Consider the following 22,525-nt stretch of genomic DNA (forward strand, 5'->3'; position numbering starts at 1 on the left):
GGAAATTATGGTAGAAGAAGGACCGGGAGAACAACGTACCCTCTTGGGATTCTGAATGATAAATACATCGCCAGTTGCCGCATTACAAACTCATGCACGCACACACTTTGCAGGGTTAGGTCCTGTGTATGAAATACCTGAGAAATAAGAGGAAGGACACAAAATATGCTCAAAGTATGACGCAGTCCGGTAACAAAACGTCATGTGAAATGAATTCTCTTGTCATTAAGGAACCCTCCTGTGTCTTCCAGCTTGGGTTACTGTGTGTAGTTGTGTTAACAAGGCCCCTGGCCCCCAGGTTTACAGTATTGTACTGCTGGTCTCAACAAGGACCTCAGGGATGAGGATGAAGAGGAAGGCTTGTCTTCGGACATGCTGGCTTTGCACTCTCTCCCTTTATTTCCTCCTTCCCTCATTTTCTCCTTTCCTTGCTCCCTGACTCATCCGACCCCAGAGTTCTCAAACTCTCTCGCTCTCTGTTAATCTCTCTCTCTCTCTCTCTCTCTCTCTCTCTCTCTCTCTCTCTCTCTCTCTCTCTCTCTCTCTCTCTCTCTCCCTCTGTTAATCTCTCTCACTATCTCTCTCTCTCTCTCCCTCTGTTAACCTCTCTCACTATCTCTCTTGCTCTCTATCTCTCGCTCTCTCTCTCTCTCGCTCTCGCTGTTAATCTCACTCTGTTCCTCTCTCTCGCTCTCTCTCTCTCTCTCGCGCTCTCGCTGTTAATCTCACTCTGTTCCCCTCTCTCTCTCTCTCTCTCTCTCTCTCTCTCTCTCTCTCTCTGTTAATCTCTCTGTTCATGTCTCTCAATCTCTCTGTTCATGTCTCTCTCTCTCTCTCTCTCTCTCTCTCTGTCTCTCTCTGTCAATTCAATTCAAGGGGCTTTATTGGCATGGGAAACATGTGTTAACATTGCCAAAGCAAGTGAGGTAGATATTATACAAAAGTGAAATAAACAATACAAATTAACAGTAAACATTACACATACAGAAGTTTCAAAACAATAAAGACATTACAAATGTTATATTATATATATACAGTGTTGTAACAATGTACAAATGGTTAAAGCACACAAGTTAAAATAAATAAGCATAAATATGGGTTGTATTTACAATGGTGTTTGTTCTTCACTGGTTGCCCTTTTCTTGTGGCAACAGGTCACAAATCTTGCTGCTGTGATGGCACACTGTGGAATTTCTCCCAGTAGATATGGGAGTTTATCAAAATTGGATTTGTTTTCAAATTCTTTGTGGATCTGTGTAATCTGAGGGAAATATGTCTCTCTAATATGGTCATACATTGGGCAGGAGGTTAGGAAGTGCAGCTCAGTTTCCACCTCATTTTGTGGGCAGTGTGCACATAGCCTGTCTTCTCTTGAGAGCCATGTCTGCCTACGGCGGCCTTTCTCAATAGCAAGGCTATGCTCACTGAGTCTGTACATAGTCAAAGCTTTCCTTAAGTTTGGGTCAGTCACAGTGGTCAGGTATTCTGCCACTGTGTACTCTCTGTTTAGGGCCAAATAGCATTCTAGTTTGCTCTGTTTTTTTGTTAATTCTTTCCAATGTGTCAAGTAATTATCTTTTTGTTTTCTCATGATTTGGTTGGGTCTAATTGTGCTGTTGTCCTGGGGCTCTGTGGGGTGTGTTTGTGTTTGTGAACAGAGCCCTAGGACCAGCTTGCTTAGGGGACTCTTCTCCAGGTTCATCTCTCTGTAGGTGATGGCTTTGTTATGGAAGGTTTGGGAATCGCTTCCTTTTAGGTGGTTGTAGAATTTAACGGCTCTTTTCTGGATTTTGATAATTAGTGGGTATCGGCCTAATTCTGCTCTGCATGCATTATTTGGTGTTCTACGTTGTACACGGAGGATATTTTTGCAGAATTCTGCATGCAGAGTCTCAATTTGGTGTTTGTCCCATTTTGTGAAATCTTGGTTGGTGAGCGGACCCCAGACCTCACAACCATAAAGGGCAATGGGCTCTATGACTGATTCAAGTATTTTTAGCCAGATCCTAATTGGTATGTTGAAATTTATGTTCCTTTTGATGGCATAGAAGGCCCTTCTTGCCTTGTCTCTCAGATCGTTCACAGCTTTGTGGAAGTTACCTGTGGTGCTGATGTTTAGGCCGAGGTATGTATAGTTTTTTGTGTGCTCTAGGGCAACGGTGTCTAGATGGAATTTGTGGTCCTGGTGACTGGACCTTGTCTGTCTCTGTCTCTCTCTTTGTTCAGTCCTCGTTCCATCTCTCTCTCTCTCTCTCTCTCTCTCTCTCTCTCTCTCTCTCTCTCTCTCTCTCTCTCTCTCTCCCTCTCTGTCTCTCTCTCTGTTCAGTCCTCGTTTTCTCTCTCCTTCTGTCTTTTCTTGAGTCCTCTATGCCCTCAGACTCCCTGAGGACTCTATTTCAATCACACTGGGCTAAAAATAGATCCCGTCTGTAATGAAGCGATCGTGAGAGGAATAGAGTGGGACAATCAAAACACTGAGGCTCAGGGACCTCTGGCTAGCCTGAACTGAGTGGATGGATTCCGACAAAAACACAATGCATTCTCCCAGTCAGAGCCACAGTCAGTTTGCATATGTAAAGCTCAGATTCTCTGTAAAGCTATGGAATATGTCTCCATCTACCATTGGCTCGGCTACTCTCCTGTTAGTAATAAAGAGTTACCGAGAGAAAATTATTTTTCTCAATGACTAGTGCCTCAATGAAACTGCTTTAAATGGATAATGTGATACAGCCCGACTGATGAAATGTGTTCTCTTGAAATTGATTTAATGTCTGTAGTCTATAATCCAACTAGTTATCTGAATGATAATTGATGTAGTAAGTGCTCATTAAGCACAAACCTTTCAACGTTCATGTGTCTCTACGGCAAAGTCCCTGAGAGATAGCAGGCAGACAAAGCCACGCATTCACAGTGCACTCAACATAACAATAAAGGTGCCAGTCAGTCACTCTCCCCCTTTCCTCCTCACAGCATTAGTGTGCTACAGTGTAAGAAAAGCAGTATAAAACTAGAAAAATAGGTTTCATTCACATTCCTTTTCAAAGGTCTCTTTAAGTCCACACTTTGAAGCCACAGAGGACGGACGAAAATACAGACAGAAAGCGATCGCTGATTAGAGGAGTTCACTTGCTTCTCAACTGCATTATTGCAGACAGTTCAGACACTGGGAAACTGAGAGAGAGAATATCACATCACTACCCAGCGACTCCTCCTCCAGGGTGTCTCCTGGCTGTCAGCTGGCTCAGGATCCACTCCATTAGAGAGACTCTGAGACCAGGTTTGTGACTGACGTTAGAACGAGAGATATCTGCGCTTGATATCACGTTTATGTGGTTATCGACTGGAAACCAAGTCAGTTGTTGTGCTAAGGCAGAATGCCAGGTAAAAAAACACAGAGAGAAAAGAAACAAGCACCTTGTCTGAGCTTTCTTTATGGCAAGGTTATGTACATGTTAGTCTTCTAACAACAAGGAGAAGAACGCTGTGAAGAGGAGATCCTTGTTCTACCCAATACGCATGCTTAGGGACTCTCCCAGAGTTGTCACAGGTCTGATGTTGTGTTGTCACTTGCTACAGTACTTGGCAGCGTCCCCTCCAGATCGCTGATTTTACATTTACATTTAAGTCATTTAGCAGACGCTCTTATCCAGAGCGACTTACAAATTGGTGCATTCACCTTATGATATCGCTATTCAGCTGATGTCTCGCTGCCTTTATGTTGTTGGAAGTAATTACACATCTGTCCTGGACATCTTCATATTCCCCTGTGCATTGTGACACGGCCTATCAGAACCACACTGTTATCCACACGCGACCCTGGCTGCCAACCAGGCGGCATCGTTTAGGCTGCTCAGTCACCTGTTACTGGGAGAAACCATGGGGCTGTTGCTGGGTTTAGGCTCACAAAGATGCTCTTTGGAAAGTTTCTCTCTCGCGACAGAGAGGAACATAGAAACACATAAGGGGTGGAGACGTGCCAGCAGAAAGCAGCAGGTGCTTGAGACAGCCCAAGTGGGGCTAAACATTGTGGTCGTAGTCTTCGCTGTGTTTAGATAACGGTAATAACTCCAAATGACAACTATAATTGTACTGCATGATTTACACAATCTCACCAGAGGGACTCGGTAAAAGGCATTAGTGTAGAATTACATTATCTCTAGAGGAAGGAGAGAGTGAGGGCCAATTTGAAATGAGCAAATTGCAAAGAAGGTTGCTACTGTTATAACGGTAATTATGTTTTGTATCCCTTTCCCATAGCTCTTTTTTATTTGTCTTCTTGCCCTAGAAAGAATCTAGCTTCTCCAATATTACTTCCTGAATACCTTTTATACTCTGAGCCTCTTTATTTCTCTCCATCTCTTTTTCAGTGCCTTTCCTTTTATATTTATTCATGTGGTATGACTTTTTTTGTTTTCAAAATAGATGTTCCCTGTCAGTGGCGCAGGTGGTTAGTCACAGGCAGGGCAGATAGGTAGAAACAGGGCCACATCATACTGTACTTCTGAGCAGAACCAGAAGCCCAGAGGAAACATGCCTGCCTAATAGTCCTTAACAGCCTCAGGTCCACATTGGCCGAGTAGACATGAGATGAGGCGAGCCACATTCTGAAGCAGCAGTCAGTCCTTAGAATCCTCAGTGCTAAGTGAGAGTCCCTCCCACACCTATGGCTGGCTAGCAGCCAATCAATGGACTGCCCCAGGCAGGGTTCCGTCCTGCTATAGGATAGCCTGTGCGGAGTCGCCAGAAAATGCTAACATCTGCTCTTCAGGGATTCTGTATGTTCATCCTAACTTCTGTCTTTCTATGCCTGCTACGTTGGGTTAGCTATAGGACAGCAGAGACTCAGGCCCACGATAATGGAATACAGATCGGGTGTTGGAGAGAGAGTTGTCTACTCTCCTGGTATAATGGGAAGAGAATAGCGCCAGATGTAATGAGGCAGAGTAGTGCTGCTTGCCTAAGATTTGCTTTTAGTTTCTACTCATTTCTGTAGAGTTGACACAATAAGACGAGGGTTGAATTCCGGATTCTCTGCTCATTCCTTCCTCATTCCGGTTATCTTTTAACCAGGATTTCTGGAAACCCTGGGAACTTGGGGAAAGTTACTGTCATTTTGCAACTCTAAGTAAGACGGTATGCTGGATCATGTCCATCAGAGGTCAGTGTAGTCGCTGTGGTTCACTGGTTGTGTGTCCATCTGCATGCTGTCTCTGATAGACTCCTTCTCTACAGCCATACCAGCTATTTGTGGCCCTGTGACAGCTTGACATTCTCACACCTCTGTTGGAATCATGAGGAGTATAGGATGATTCACCAGGAGACCATCTGACGAGAGGAAAGTTTTCTACCACGTCCATGAGCAGCACTGTAGTGACTTTTGAATTATCAAAGAAGTACAAGGAAGCCTTGGACAATCTCTGTATGGTGTAAGACAGGCATTGGGTGGATAGTCCATAAAGGATTACAATAAACTGCTCAGCAACAGCCCTGGTGTAAGGGGACCGAAAATAGCTCAAAACAGTAACAATGGGTCGGCGAGAATTGTGTCAAGGAGAAACATGAGAGCATAGACAGCTTGCATAGCAACTTAACCTGAACTGGTCTCCTCGACCTCAATCCCCTCAACCAATCAGAAGAACTATCTGGACCAGGACCAAACTGTCCCGTTCACAAATGGTCCGGACATTTTTGTCCCTAAGCGCTTTACCGTTGCGGTGAGTCTGCATGCTGCCTCTCATTGAAGGGTCAGTTAGGGTCGGACTCTGATGTGGACATCATTATGCAGGAAGGGAAGCAGACTTGTAGGAAGTGGCTGAGAGACATTCCTGTCTGCAGGTTTACTATCACAGGGGTTTAATAATTCAGGGGAGAGCGGGCCAAAATGGATGGTGAAAGTTAAAGATCGCTCCAGTTGCTGCATTAGGAAAGAAGACAGTCCAGACCAGCGTTTCTTACATATAACTCCTCTCCTCCCAGCGAGCGACAATAGAGAAGCAACAATCTGCTCTCATAGCTGAAGTTGAGATGAAGACATCTCCAATTGATGACATAAGCAGCTTCTTCTCCGAGTACTTAGAGATGTGCTGAGTCTGCTTTAAAACGAACAAACAAAAAGGTCCTAAATGTTAATTAATGCAGGCGACTTTTACTGCTTCCAATACAGGCCGTTCTATAAGCCGATCTGCTCCATGAAGAAAAGTGATATTTTAAATTATGCAAAGACAAAAGGCATTACAGGGATGTAGCACTTTGTGCCCTCCCCTTTACAGTTAAGTTGGGGGGGGGGGGGGGGGGGGCGTGGCTGGATCAGTGTGGTGATCTAGTAGTAGGCTTGATTAACAACAACGACGAGACAGCCTACAGGGAGGAGGTATGGGCACTCGGAGTGTGGTGTCAGCAAAACAACCTCTCATTCAACGTCAACAAAACAAAGGAGATGGCCGTGGACTTCAGGAAACAGCAAAGGGACAGCAGTGGAGAAGGTGGAAACACACATCACGGACAAACTGAAATGGTCCACCCACACAGACAGTGTGGTGAAGAAGGTGCAACAGCTCCATCTTCAACCTCAGGAGGCTGAAGAAATGTGACATGTCACCTAAAACCCTCACAAACCTTTACAGATGCACAATTGAGAGCATCCTGTCAGGCTGCATCACCGCCTGGTACAGCAACTGCACCGCCCACAACCGCAGAGGGTGGTGCGGTCTGCACAACGCATCACCGGGGGCAAACTACCTGCCCTCCAGGACACCTACAGCAACCGATGTCACAGGAAGGCCAAAAAGGACAACAACCATCCGAGCCACTGCCTGTTCACCCCGCTACCATCCAGAAGGCGAGGTCAGTACAGGTGCAACAAAGCTGGGACCGAGAGACTGAAACAGCTTCTATCTCAAGGCCATCAGATTGTTAAACAGCCATCACTAACACAGAGAGGATTCTGCCTACATATAGACTTGAAATCATTGGCCACTTTAATAAATGGATCACTAGTCAATTTAATAATGGCACTTTAATAAGGTTTACATGTCTTGCATTACTCATCTCATATGTACACTACCGTTCAAAAGTTTGGGGTCACTTAGAAATGTCCTTGTTTTTGAAAGAAAAACAATTTGTTTTGTCCATTAAAATAACATCAAATTGATCAGAAATACAGTGTAGACATTGTTAATGTTGTAAATGACTACTGTAGCTGGAAACGGCAGATTTTTTTTATGGAATATCTACATAGGCGTACAGAGGCCCATTTTCAGCAACCATCACTCCTGTGTTTCAATGGCACGTTGTGTTAGCTAATCCGAGTTTATCATTTTAAAAGGCTAATTGATCATTAGAAAACCCTTTTGCAATTATGTTAGCACAGCTGAAAACTGTTTTTCTGATTAAAGAAGCAATAAAACTGTCCTTCTTTAGACTAGTTGAGCATCTGGAGCTTCAGCATTTGTGGGTTCGATTACAGGCTCAAAATGACCAGAAACAAAGAACTTTCTTCTGAAACTCGTCAGTCTATTCTTGTTCTGAGAAATGAAGGCTATTCCATGCAAGAAATTGCCAAGAAACGGAAGATCTCGTCCAACGCTGTGTACTACTCCCTTCACAGAAAAGCGCAAAATGGCTTTAACCAGAATAGAAAGAGTAGTGGGAGGCCCCGGTGCACAACTGAGCAAGAGGACAAGTACATTAGAGTGTTTAGTTTGAGAAACAGATGCTTCACAAGTCCTCAACTTTCAGCTTCATTAAATAGTACCCGCAAAACACCAGTCTCAACGTCAACAGTTAAGAGGCGACTCCGGGATGCTGGCCTTCTAGGCGGAGTTGCAAAGAAAAATCCATATCTCAGGCCAATAAAAAGAAAAGATTAAGATGGGCAAAAGAACACAGACACTGGACAGAGGAAGATTAGAAAAAAGTGTTATGGACAGACAAATCTAAGTTTGAGGTGTTCGGATCACAAAGAAGAACATTCATGAGACGCAGAAAAAATGAAAATATGCTGGAGGAGTGTTTGACGCCATCTGTCAAGCATGGTGGAGGCAATGTGATGGTCTGGGGGTGCTTTGGTGGTGGTAAAGTGGGAGATTTGTACAGGGTTAAAGGGATCTTGAAGAAGGAAGGCTATTTTGCAACGCCGTGCCATACTCTGTGGACGGCACTTAACTGGAGCCATTTTCCTCCTACAACAGGACAAAGACCCAAAGCACAGCTCCAAACTAGGCAATAACTATGTAGGGAAGAAGCAGTCAGCTGGTATTCTGTCTATAACGGAGTGGCCAGCACAGTCACTGGATCTCAACCCTATTGAGCTGTTGTGGAAGCAGCCCATCAAGCCAATCCAACTTGTGGGAGGTGCTTCAGGAAGCATAGGGTGAAATATCTTCACATTACCTCAACAAATTGACAACAGAATGCCAAAAGGCTGTAATTGCTACAAATGGAGGATTCTTTGATGAAAGCAAAGTTTGAAGGACACAATTATTATTTCAATTAAAAATCATTATTTAAAACCTTGTCAACGTCTTGACTATATTTCCTATTCATTTTGCAACTCATTTCATGTGTTTTCATGGAAAACAAGGACATTTCTAAGTGACCCCAAACTTTTGAACGGTAGTGTATATTTGTGTGTCTGTCTCTACTATGACTAGGTCTGTGTCTCTACCATAGTCTCTAGCATGACTAGGTCTGTGTCTCTACCATGACTAGGTCTGTGTCTCTACCATGACTAGGTCTGTGTCTCTACCATGACTAGGTCTGTGTCTCTACCATGACTAGGTCTGTGTCTCTACCATGACTAGGTCTGTGTCTCTACCATGACTAGGTCTGTGTCTCTACCATGACTAGGTCTGTGTCTCTACCATGACTAGGTCTGTGCCTCTACCATGACTAGGTCTGTGTCTCTACCATGACTAGGTCTGTGTCTCTACCATGACTAGGTCTGTGTCTCTACCATGACTAGGTCTGTGTCTCTACCATGACTAGGTCTGTGTCTCTACCATGACTAGGTCTGTGTCTCTACCATGACTAGGTCTGTGTCTCTACCATGACTAGGTCTGTGTCTCTACCATGACTAGGTCTGTGCCTCTACCATGACTAGGTCTGTGCCTCTACCATGACTAGGTCTGTGTCTCTACCATGACTAGGTCTGTGTCTCTACCATGACTAGGTCTGTGTCTCTACCATGACTAGGTCTGTTTCTCTACCATGACTAGGTCTGTGCCTCTACCATGACTAGGTCTGTGCCTCTACCATGACTAGGTCTGTGTCTCTACCATGACTAGGTCTGTGTCTCTACCATGACTAGGTCTGTGTCTCTACCATGACTAGGTCTGTGTCTCTACCATGACTAGGTCTGTGTCTCTACCATGACTAGGTCTGTGTCTCTACCATGACTAGGTCTGTGTCTCTACCATGACTAGGTCTGTGTCTGCCCTGACTAGGTCTGTGTCTGTCTGTGTCTGCCCTGACTAGGTCTGTGTCTGTCTGTGTCTGCCCTGACTAGGTCTGTGTCTGTCTGTGTCTGCCCTGACTAGGTCTGTGTCTGTCTGTGTCTGCCCTGACTAGGTCTGTGTCTGCCCTGACTAGGTCTGTGTCTGTCTGTCTCGGCCATGACTTGGTCTGTGTGTCTGTCCGTCTCTGCCAGGGTTCTGACCAGGACTGTACTTAGTTTCATCTCCACCCTGCAACTTCCCTCTTGTAATACAACCTCATTTACATAGTTATATGACAACCTCTGTCTTTCCCAGACACTCACACCAGACCTCTCCGCAGTGAGCCCTGCGTGTTAGACAGCACAAGGAACGCAGGTGCGTCTCAGCGACAGTGTCTGTTTTGCATTGGCTGTATATTTGCATGCGATACATCTGCATCTTAATGCAAGAACCTGTTCATCAAAAGTGATGAAATGCATTTTGTGAATGTTGACTAATCCACGTTAAGGAGAAATCTGGTTATGTGTAGCTGGAGAGAAGGGGAGGGGAGAGAAGGGGAGGGGAGAGGAGAGATAAGATCTTATCAAGCAAGAGAGTGGCATCTGTCCCTCTGGCTGAAGGACATACAGTACACACACACACACACAGTAGAGGAGGGAGGAGGAGTAGCTGGGTGGAGGAGGAGGATTGGAGGGAGGGGGTGGATGAGGAGGAGGGGGAGGATGACAGAGGATGACTCTGGGGTTTAGCATGTGGTTGGGCTGTTCTGTAACCATCCATTGAACCATGAATGTGGTGTGTAGTCAGGCCCCAGTGGAGACAGCCGGGGCTGGTAGAGCTGAAAGTCACAGGCTCCATGCTGAGAGATGATCACTCTGGATGGGGTTAAAGATTGATGGATGGGCAGATGGACCGAAAAACATGATGAAAACCTGTTTGTACCTGCTCTATGTTTACAGGCACTGCACACGCACGCACGCACACACACGCAAGGCCTAGCTCAATGGATTACACACATGGGTTGAGGGCCAGTCAGCTTTCCATGCAAACAAAGGCATGTGTTTGCACATATGTACACAAACCTTTTCCCACATACAGTGTCTGAATATCGAGAGACCCATCAAGACTATCTGCTTATCCTCCTTTTCACTCCACTCTCTTGATTACACATCATCAGAACACATCATGTTCCTTTTCACTTCACTCTCTTGATTACACATCATCAGAACACATCATGTTCCTTTTCACTCCACTCTCTTGATTACACATCATCAGAACACATCATGTTCCTTTTCACTTCACTCTCTTGATTACACATCATCAGAACACATCATGTTCCTTTTCACTTCACTCTCTTGATTACACATCATCAGAACACATCATGTTCCTTTTCACTTCACTCTCTTGATTACACATCATCAGAACACATCATGTTCCTTTTCACTTCACTCTCTTGATTACACATCATCAGAACACATCATGTTCCTTTTCACTTCACTCTCTTGATTACACATCATCAGAACACATCACGTTCCTTTTCACTTCACTCTCTTGATTACACATCATCAGAACACATCACGTTCCTTTTCACTTCACTCTCTTGATTACACATCGTCAGAACACATCACGTTCCTTTTCACTTCACTCTCTTGATTACACATCGTCAGAACACATCACGTTCCTTTTCACTTCACTCTCTTGATTACACACCGTCAGAACACATCACGTTCCTTTTCACTTCACTCTCTTGATTACACACCGTCAGAACACATCCCGTTCCTTTTCACTTCACTCTCTTGATTACACATCATCAGAACACATCACGTTCCTTTTCACTTCACTCTCTTGATTACACATCGTCAGAACACATCACGTTCCTTTTCACTTCACTCTCTTGATTACACACCGTCAGAACACATCACGTTCCTTTTCACTTCACTCTCTTGATTACACACCGTCAGAACACATCACGTTCCTTTTCACTTCACTCTCTTGATTACACATCATCAGAACACATCACGTTCCTTTTCACTTCACTCTCTTGATTACACATCGTCAGAACACATCACGTTCCTTTTCACTTCACTCTCTTGATTACACATCGTCAGAACACATCACGTTCCTTTTCACTTCACTCTCTTGATTACACATCATCAGAACACATCACGTTCCTGTGTGTTCATTATTTCATCATCACTTTTTTTGTTATTGATCTCAGAATACGTGTCATTCTACTCATGGTTGAGAAGAGAGAGTCAGTGGTTAGCTGGTTGTCACCTTTGACCCCAATCACACAGGTTCACTGTTCCATGCAGGAGTCAATAGAAACTGCTGGACCATCTGAACAGACTACATTTGTCCAAAGCTTTTTGTAAACCACCATTAGCTTCAATCTTTGACCTGAATCATTGAGTTACGGTTTAATGCATTGTACTCATTCTTAGAATAGCCTTGTATAAATGTAGATTTTTCTCTCTCGCCCTCTCTCTCTTTCCAGACGTTGGAAGCTGTGATGACCTTTAAGTACTCGGGGGGAGCAGGCAAGGTGGAGGGCTACTATCGGGACCTGTCCCTGGGAGTGCATGTTGACATAGAACCCTCTGTGTTCTTCACGAGAGTCAGCACACTACCAGCCACCAGGTAAACACTATCATTCATTTTACAAAAGCCTTATTAACTATCACTTCTGGGGAACGGCGAGCAGTGAGAAAACATTAAGGTTACCTTACCTTCCTATGGATAAAGTGCATCGACAGACGGTCGACATCACTGTCCCAACAACTCCCAGCAAAAACACAACCACCGCCCTACGTTGTCGCAACTTTGACACAATGTTGCAGTGTTTGCTAGGCTGTTACTTCTGTACCATTAACTGTATGTTTCCGCTTCTCTTCTCCTGCTGTATCTTTCATTCCTCAACAGTCATCTAACTAACTCCTGGTACTGTCTGTCCTGTAAGTAAGAGCACTGTGTTGTGTTCCACGGTTCCACTTTAACTGTGATGACGCAAAGTGTTTGTTGTGTTTTTCCATCTTGACTGAGTAAACACGTCGCACCAGATCCCCTCAGTCCCCGCTTCCTGCTCCTCTACCCAGCAGACCAGACTAGACTAGACCAGGGCTCTGCTCTGCTCAGTGACATTATTGTCGCTGTAACAATGGGAAATCGGAAAGATGGCATTTCTACTGACAGAACTAGTTGGAAACAGATGAATATTATCTCTCCTAGCTCTCGCTCCCTTTCTCTCCCTCCCCCTTGTCATCTCTCCGGCTCTGTGGGAAAAGCCAGGTTGCAGAAGCGAGGGAGGGAGACAGATCGTACTCCAGTAATCACCACTTGAGGTGAATCATTCGCTGTAATAATATCTGCAGTTTAACCAATCCATCTTTCTCTCTATCTTTCTGCTCTGGTGATAAATCTGTCTCTTCTCTCCTCCGCCCTGCAGTCACTATCATCTTGTCACTCCCCCCTTTTCTCCCTCCCTCACTCATAGATCTGCCTCTCCCTCACTACCTCCCTCTTCCCCCCCAAACTATTTCTCCCCATCAGACACAGTAGATTTGTAGATTTTGCTCCTCAAATCTCGACGTGAGTCTCTCTGTATTTTTCTCAAGCGATGCTGCGTTGTCTCAGAAAGGAAAGGTAGTGACATTTCCACAGAGAATACCCTCTGTATATCTGTTTACAGTATCCCAGCAGTACTGTCTCTCTCTGGGTTCGTATGACAAAAGTTGCCGTTAATTGAGAGGTGATTCTCAGAGGAGATCCATAATTCGCTGTGAAAGTAGGGAGGAGAGAGAGAGGAGAGGAGAGGAGAGGAGAGGAGAGGAGAGGAGAGGAGAGGAGAGGAGAGGATGCACTTGTACACCAGGTGCCAGAAGAGTCAGTGTGGGTTTCTCTCTCTGACCCCAATTGACACATTAGATCTGGGTGTAAATGAATAGACGGTATCTTGAGTCCTTACTGTCCGTCGTTTTAGACAGGGCTTAGTTAGAGCTGCATACATTTGCCTTATCTTTATACGTAGATCTTCCCATATTGTCTACTGCAGTTTCCCAGTGTCTGAACTGTCTGCAATAATGCAGTTGAGAAGCAAGTGAACTCCTCTAATCAGCGATCGCTTTCTGTCTGTATTTTTGTCCGTCCTCTGTGGCTTCAAAGTGTGGACTTAAAGAGACCTTTGAAAAGGAATGTGAATGAAACCTATTTTTCTAGTTTTATACTGCTGCTCTTACACTGTAGCACACTACTGCTGTGAGGAGGAAAGGGGGAGGGACTGTCTCTTTGTCGGTTTCTCTTTCTCTCTCTCGCTTTCTCTCGCTCTATATTTCTCTCTCTCGCTCTATCGCTCTCATCTCTGGAGAACCTTTCTGTGGCTTGGTGTAGTGATTAAGTGGGCCAGTGCAGCTCACTTCATTCCATTACAGTACATAAAGCAGGTCTTTCTCAGAAAAAGCCCTTAAATAGGGAGAGACTGAAACAGAGAAAAGGATGCTTGTTGATCTCTCTCTCTCTCTCTCTCTCTCTCTCTCTCTCTCTCTCTCTCTCTCTCTCTCTCTCTCTCTCTCTCTCTCTCTCTCTCTGTCTCTCTCTCTCTCTCTCTCTCTCTCTCTCTCTCTCTCTCTGTCTCTGTCTCTCTCTCTCTGTCTCTCTCTCTCTGTCTCTCTCTCTCTCTCTCTCTCTCTCTGTCTGTCTGTCTGTCTGTCTGTCTGTCTGTCTGTCTCTCTCTCTCTCTCTCTCTGTCTCTCTCTCTCTCTCTTTGTGTCTCTCTCTCTGTGTCTCTCTCTCTGTGTCTCTCTCTCTGTGTCTCTCTCTCTGTGTCTCTCTGTCTGTGTCTCTCGCTCTCTCTCTCTCTCTCTCTCTCTCTCTCTCTCTCTCTTTCTCTCTGTCTCTTTCTCTCTCTTTCTCTCTGTCTCTTTCTCTCTCTCTCTCTCTCTCTCTCTCTCTCTCTCTCTCTCTGTGTCTCTCTCTTTGTGTCTCTCTCTCTGTGTCTCTCTCTTTGTGTTTCTCTCTCTGTGTCTCTCTCTCTGTCTCTCTCTTTCTCTCTCTTTCTCTCTGTCTCTTTCTCTCTCTCTCTCTCTCTGTGTCTCTCTGTCTCTCTCTCTGTCTCTCTCTCAATTCAATTCAATTCAATTCAATTGACTTTATTGACATGGCAAGTTCATTATTACTTACATTGTCAAAGTATACATATCGAAAAATAAAAATCAAATATATATGTATATATATACAAAATATATATAGATTTATATATAAATAAATGGTGGGACCAACAGTAATAATACTAGTAGTAGTGGACATGGGATTACCATTAACAACAACTACAACAACAATATTAATCAGAACAATACATTAAATCAATGGTAGTAGAACCGTGTCAACATGACTTGAGAAGACATATGACCTGGTATGAAAGACAAAACAAAACTAAGCTAAATGGGATTTTTCACTGGCTGTCCCTCAGGTTGTGGCAGGAGGACACATATTTGGCTGCCAAAACTGCACATTTAGGCTTTTCACCCAATAAATATTTGATTTTTTCTTCATCTTTTATAGTTTCAAATTCTTTGTATTGAGTTATAATTTTGGGAAAGAAATATGCTCTTAGGTCTGAGTATTTGTCACAGTGTAGTAGGAAATGCACCTCTGTCTCTACCTCTCCCCTGGAGCAGAGTGAGCACAGCCTGTCCTCTCTGGGCAGCCAGGTTTGTCTGTGACGACCGGTCTCTATAGCAAGACGGTGCTCACTGAGTCTGTACCTAGTCAATGTTTTCCTCAGTTTTCTATCAGTCACAGTGGTCAGATAGTCTGCCACCATGTACTGTCTGTTTAGAGCCAAATAGCATTGAAGTTTACTTTGATTTTTTGTGGTGTCTTTCCAATAGGTGATATATTTTTCTTTTTGTTTTGTGATGATTTGGTTGGGCCAGATTTTCTGAGGGCTGTCCCGAGGCTCTATGGGGTTGGTTTGGGTTGGTGAACTGAGCCTCAGAACCAGCTGGCTGAGGGGACTCTTCTCTGGTTTCATCTCTTGACATTGTAGAGCTGTGTGATGGAATGTTTTAGGGTCACTTGTTTTTAGATGGTTGTAAAATTTGATGGCTCTTTTTTCTATTCGAATGAGGAGGGGGTATTGGCCCAATTCTGCCCTACATGCGTTATTTGGAGTTTTTCTTTGTACTTGCAATACAGTCTTGCAAAACTCTGCATGCAATATTTCAGTTGGATGTTTGTCCCATTTGGTGAATTCATTATTAGAGAGTGGACCCCATACTTCACTGCCATATAGAGCAATTGGTTCTATAACTGATTGAAAAATTTTGAGCCAGATTCTAATTGGAATTTCAATTTTGATGTTCCTTTTAATGGCATAGAATGCTCTTCTTGCTTTGTCTCTCAGCTCATTCACAGCCATGTGAAAGCTACCTGTGTTGCTCATATTTAGTCCTAGATATGTGTAGTTTTTGGTGTGTTCTAATTTTGGTGTGTCTCTCTCTCTCTGTCTCTCTGTCTCGGTCTCTCTCAGTTCAATTCAAGGGGCTTTATTGGCATGGGAACCATATGTTAACATTCTCTCTCTCTCCCTCCCTCTCTCTGTCTCTCTCATATATTTATATATATATATATGAGTGTAAAAACATTAAGAACACCTTCATAATTTTGTGTGACACCCACTTTTGCCCTCAGTACAGCCTCAATTCGTTGGGGCATGGACTCGACAAGGTGTCAAAAGCATTCCACAGGGATGCTGGCCCATGTTGACCCCAATGCTTCCCGCACTTGTGTCAAGTTGGCTGGTAGTGGATCTATACTCCGAATAGCTCGTTCCATTTCCTCCCACAGATGCTCAATTGGATTGAGATCTGGTGACTGGGCAGGCCACTGCAGTAAACTGAATTCACTGTGTCTGATATTTGTGGAACCATTCCTAGGCATTCCTAGCCTTGTGGCATGGGGCATTATCCTTCAGAAAAAATCTATTTGCAGATGGATACACTGCTGCCATGAAGGAATGCACCTGATTAGCAATGATGTTCAGATACCCCGTGGCATTCAAACGTTGCTCCACTTTTATCAAAAACAGACAATGTTTGCCATGAAAACACGCCCCACACCATCACACCACCACCACCAGCCTGCAATGTTGACACGCGGAATGATAGATGCATGTACTAGTGGTTTTCTCCATAGCCTAGTCCTCCCATCAGCGTAAAACAGCTGGAACCAGGATTCATCAGACCTGCTCCCCTTCATCTATACTGATTGAAGTGGATTTAACAAGTGATTTAACAAGATCATAGCTTTCAGCTGGATTCACCTGGTCAGTCTGTCATGGAAAGAGCAGGTGTTCCTAATGTTTTGTACTGTGTGTGTGTGTGTGTGTGTGTGTGTGTGTGTGTGTGTGTGTGTGTGTGTGTGTGTGTGTGTGTGTGTGTGTGTGTGTGTGTGTGTGTGTGTGTGTGTGTGTGTACAGTTGAAGTCGGAATTTTACATACACTTAGGTTGGAGTCATTAAAACTCATTTTTCAACCACCACACATTTCTTGTTAACAAACTATAGTTTTGGCATGTCGGTTAGGACATCTACTTTGTGCATGACAGAAGTAATTTTAAAATTACATTTTCCAACATTTGTTTACAGACCAGATTATTTCACTTGTAGTTCACTGTATCACAATTCCAGTGGGTCAGAAGTTTACATACACTAAGTTGACTGTGCCTTTAAACAGCTTGGAAAATTCCAGAAAATTATGTCATGGCTTTAGAAGCTTCTGATAGGCTAATTTATATAATTTGTGTCAGTTGAAGGTGTACCTGTGGATGTATTTCAAGGCCTACCTTCAAACTCAGTGCCTCTTTGCTTGACATCATGGGAAAATCAAAAGAAATCAGCCAAGACCTCAGAATATAAATGGTAGACTCCACTAGTCTGGTTCATCCTTGGGAGCAATTTCAAAACTCCTGAAAGTACCACGTTCATCTGTACAAACAATATTACGCAAGTATGAACACCATGGGACCACGCATCCGTCATACCGCTTAGGAAGGAGACGCATTCTGTCTCCTAGAGATCAACGTACTTTGCTGGGAAAAGTGCAAATCAATCCCAGAACAACAGCAAAGGACCTTGTGAAGATGCTGGAGGAAACAGGTACAAAAGTACCTATATCCACAATTAAACTAGTCCTATATTGACATAACCTGAAATTCCGCTCAGCAAGGAAGAAGCCACTGTTCCAAAAATGCCATAAAAAAGCCAGACTACGGTTTGCAACTGCACATGGGGACAAAGATCGTACTTTTTGGAGAAATGTCCTCTGGTCTGTTGAAACAAAAATGGAACTGTTTGGCCATAATGACCATCATTATGTTTGGAGGAAAAACGGGGGTGCTTGCAAGCCGAAGAACACCATCCCAACCGTGAAGCACTGGGGTGGCAGCATCATGTGTGCTTTGCTGCAGGAGGGACTGGTGCACTTCACAAAATAAATAGATGGTCTCATAAGGAAGGAAAATTATGTGGATCAATCCTTTAGAACATTTGTGGGCAGAACTGAAAAAATGTGTACATTCAAGGAGGCCTACAAACCTGACTCAGTTACACCAGCTCTGTCAGGAGGAATGGGCCAAACTTCACCCAATTTATTGTGGGAAGCTTGTGGAATGCTACCCAAAACGTTTGACCCAAGTTAAACAATTTAAAGGCAATACTACCAAATACTAATTGAGTGTATGTAAACTTCTGACCCGCTGGGAATGTGATGAAAGAAATAAAAGCTGAAATAAATCATTCTCTCTACTATTATTCTGACATTTCACATTCTTAAAATAAAGTGGTGATCCTAGCTGACCTAAAACAGGGCATTTTTACTAGGATTAAATGTCAGGAATTGTGAAAACTGAGTTTAGATGTATTTGGCTAAGGTGTATGTAAACTTCTGACTTCAACTGTATGTGTTTATCACAGTACCAGTCAAAAGTTTGGACACACCTACTCATTCCAGGGTTTTTCTTTATTTTTACTATTTTCTACATTGTAAAATAATAGTGAAGACATCAAAACTATGAAAAACCATAATCATGTAGTAACCAAAAAAGTGTCAAAATCAGTTTCTTTAAAGTAGCCACCCTTTGCCTTGATGACAGCTTTGCACACTCTTGGCATTCTCTCAACCAATTTCACGATGGAATAGAATGGAATTTCACCTGGAATGCATTTCATTTAACATGTGTGCCTTGTTAAAAAGTTAATTTGTGGAATTTATTTCCTTAATGCTATTGAGCCAATCAGTTGTGTTGTGACAAGGTAGGGGTGGTATACAGAAGATAGCCCTTTTTGGTAAAAGACCAAGTCCATATTATGGCAAGAACAGCTCAAATAAGCAAAGAGAAATGACATTCCATCGTCCGGCTTCTTCAGCTGTGGGATGATCTGAGACCAGCCACCCGGACCGCTGATGAAACGGAGGAGTATTTATGTCTGTAATAAAGCCTTTTTGTGGAGGAAAAGTCATTCGGATTGGCTGGGCCTGTCTCCCCAGTGGGTGGGCCTGTCTCCCCAGTGGGTGGGCCTGTCTCCCCAGTGGGTGGGCCTGTCTCCCCAGTGGCTGGGCCTGTCTCCCCAGTGGCTGGGCCTGTCTCCCCAGTGGCTGGGCCTGTCTCCCCAGTGGCTGTGAATTGAAAACAGGGGTGCCAATAACTTTGACCAATATCTTTTTTAGATTTTTTTGTGTTACTTGTTGGACAAAATCTCTTTCTCTGAGCGATTGTATTAGTATAAAATAATATAATTTTCAGTTCTTTTTTTGCATGCAATATAGCTCAGTATTTGGATTCATTTTATACAGTCTTTTTTGTGCGTCTTTATAATGGGTGCCAATAATTATGACCTGACTGTATCTTTGTGCCTCCCTACCTATGTGTGAAATAGTCAATGATTCATTCATGATAGAAACCTGTTGGAAGCGTACCGGTACTGCATACAGCAGCTGGGGTCTGTTATCTGACACAATGTTCCATACTGTCAGACACACACACGAGCACAAACACACGCACAGATGTTCCATGTTACCAGGACATGATTCAGTCTTCAGTCTAAACCTGTTGTTAGTAGCCCAGCCTTCTATCTGCTCTGTTCCCCACAGGCTCTCTCTCACACACACACACACACACACACACACACACACACACACACACACACACACACACACACACACACACACACACACACACACACACACTCTAAAAATAGCAACACATTGGCAGCACTCTAAATCCAACCAGCCCAAGCATAATTAAGTATATTTATTTCACGTGGGAGTGTATAGGAGGGCTGAGGGCGTATTGTCACATATTGTGCCAGAGGAGCCGCTGTGGAATCAGCACATATTGATCGTGGATCCTGAGGATTGACCAGTCGTTGAGCTGCTTCTCCACTTTCTCGCTGCCTCCTTCTTCTGCCCAGTGATGATGATTTTTCTATCCTGTGGTGATGGCAGCCATTTTGGTGATGGCAGCCACACCAACCTCCACAGTACTCGGCTAGCTAGGCCACCTGTGTGTTGCTGTTTCAGATGAGACTGTCTGAATACCAATAAGCTATCTGAAGGAGTGACGGTGGCAGAAGTGGTCTCATCCATAGGGGTTTGCAGGCTCTGGATTTGTTTGGGGAGACAGCCAGTCAGATGATTTGCATGTCCATCTGTTTAAAAGCTAATTTGGCTGTCAGTGGTGGCTCTAAGAAGTGATGAGCTACCGTGGGCAGCCAGGTTTGGTGAATGGGTTGCCAAGTTTGGTAAGTTATTCTTCTCCGACGGGATGGGAGGCCTCTCCACCAACCATTAACGGTGAATGGCTGATCTCACGGCGCATTCGTCAGCGTGACATAGCCCTGTCCAGAATGGGAGACATTCGTTATCTGGTGGTGTTTGTGGGAGGGTGGAGGGTGTTTGCGTGTGAACATTCGAACACACACGTTACATAATGAAAATACATTAAGGAGCACTCGTCCATTCCTGTCCTGTCCTAACATCACAACATCAAAGGTATTAGTCCTTGAATCAGGGCCAGTTTCCTAGCTTTTGTAGGTGTATTGCTCCTCTCCTCTCCAGTCTGTCTCTGTCTGTTTCTCATCTCCAGCCTGTCTCTATCTGTTTCTCCTCTCCAGCCTGTCTCTGTCTGTTTCTCCTCTCCAGCCTGTCTCTGTCTGTTTCTCATCTCCAGCCTGTCTCTATCTGTTTCTCCTCTCCAGCCTGTCTCTGTCTGTTTCTCCTCTCCAGCCTGTCTCTGTCTGTTTCTCCTCTCCAGCCTGTCTCTATCTGTTTCTCCTCTCCAGCCTGTCTCTGTCTGTTTCTCCTCTCCAGCCTGTCTCTGTCTTTCTCATCTCCAGCCTGTCTCTCTCTGACTGTTTCTCTTCTCCTCTCCAGCCTGTCTGTCTGTTTCTCCTCTCCAGCCTGTCTGTGTATGTCTGTTTCTCCTCTCCAGCCCGTCTCTGTATGTCTGTTTCTCCTCTCCAGCCCGTCTCTGTATGTCTGTTTCTCCTCTCCAGCCTGTCTGTGTATGTCTGTTTCTCCTCTCCAACCTGTCTCTGTATGTCTGTTTCTCCTCTCCAGCCTGTCTCTGTCTGTCTGTTTCTCCTCTCCAGCCTGTCTGTCTGTTTCTCCTCTCCAGCCTGTCTCTGTATGTCTGTTTCTCCTCTCCAGCCTGTCTGTCTGTTTCTCCTCTCCAGCCTTTCTGTCTGTTTCTCCTCTCCAGCCTTTCTGTCTGTTTCTCCTCTCCAGCCTTTCTGTCTGTTTCTCCTCTCCAGTCTGTCTCTGTATGTCTGTTTCTCCTCTCCAGTCTGTCTCTGTTTCTGTTTCTCCTCTCCAGTCTGTCTCTGTTTCTGTTTCTCCTCTCCAGTCTGTCTCTGTTTCTGTTTCTCCTCTCCAGTCTGTCTCTGTTTCTGTTTCTCCTCTCCAGTCTGTCTCTGTTTCTGTTTCTCCTCTCCAGTCTGTCTCTGTTTCTGTTTCTCCTCTCCAGTCTGTCTCTGTTTCTGTTTCTCCTCTCCAGTCTGTCTCTGTTTCTGTTTCTCCTCTCCAGTCTGTCTCTGTATGTCTGTTTCTCCTCTCCAGTCTGTCTCTGTTTCTGTTTCTCCTCTCCAGTCTGTCTCTGTTTCTGTTTCTCCTCTCCAGTCTGTCTCTGTTTCTGTTTCTCCTCTCCAGTCTGTCTCTGTTTCTGTTTCTCCTCTCCAGTCTGTCTCTGTTTCTGTTTCTCCTCTCCAGTCTGTCTCTGTTTCTGTTTCTCCTCTCCAGTCTGTCTCTGTTTCTGTTTCTCCTCTCCAGTCTGTCTCTGTTTCTGTTTCTCCTCTCCAGTCTGTCTCTGTTTCTGTTTCTCCTCTCCAGTCTGTCTCTGTTTCTGTTTCTCCTCTCCAGTCTGTCTCTGTATGTCTGTTTCTCCTCTCCAGTCTGTCTCTGTTTCTGTTTCTCCTCTCCAGTCTGTCTCTGTTTCTGTTTCTCCTCTCCAGTCTGTCTCTGTTTCTGTTTCTCCTCTCCAGTCTGTCTCTGTTTCTGTTTCTCCTCTCCAGCCTGTCTCTGTTTCTGTTTCTCCTCTCCAGTCTGTCTCTGTATGTCTGTTTCTCCTCTCCAGTCTGTCTCTGTTTCTGTTTCTCCTCTCCAGTCTGTCTCTGTATGTCTGTTTCTCCTCTCCAGTCTGTCTCTGTTTCTGTTTCTCCTCTCCAGTCTGTCTCTGTTTCTGTTTCTCCTCTCCAGTCTGTTTCTGTTTCTCCTCTCCAGTCTGTCTCTGTTTCTGTTTCTCCTCTCCAGCCTGTCTGTCTGTTTCTCCTCTCCAGTCTGTCTCTGTTTCTGTTTCTCCTCTCCAGTCTGTCTCTGTTTCTGTTTCTCCTCTCCAGTCTGTCTCTGTTTCTGTTTCTCCTCTCCAGCCTGTCTCTGTTTCTGTTTCTCCTCTCCAGTCTGTCTCTGTTTCTGTTTCTCCTCTCCAGCCTTTCTGTCTGTTTCTCCTCTCCAGCCTGTCTCTGTATGTCTGTTTCTCCTCTCCAGCCTGTCTCTGTATGTCTGTTTCTCCTCTCCAGTCTGTCTCTGTTTCTGTTTCTCCTC

The 22,525-nt window shown here is 44.4% G+C and overlaps 1 protein-coding gene across 1 annotated transcript in view; it reads left to right on the plus strand.

Annotated features, from left to right (window-relative positions):
- Nucleotides 1-22,525, plus strand: part of LOC120041872 (trafficking protein particle complex subunit 9-like) — a gene marked incomplete at both ends in the record, with an annotated part of 124,542 nt that overhangs the window by 97,413 nt on the left and 4,604 nt on the right. The window contains one exon of the mRNA XM_038986739.1: nt 11,932-12,074. Coding sequence (XP_038842667.1) covers nt 11,932-12,074 — 143 coding nt within the window. The remainder of the gene's footprint in view (nt 1-11,931; nt 12,075-22,525) is intronic.

Source organism: Salvelinus namaycush, unplaced genomic scaffold, assembly GCF_016432855.1.
Source record: "Salvelinus namaycush isolate Seneca unplaced genomic scaffold, SaNama_1.0 Scaffold567, whole genome shotgun sequence".
In the NCBI taxonomy this organism is placed as follows: domain Eukaryota; kingdom Metazoa; phylum Chordata; class Actinopteri; order Salmoniformes; family Salmonidae; genus Salvelinus; species Salvelinus namaycush.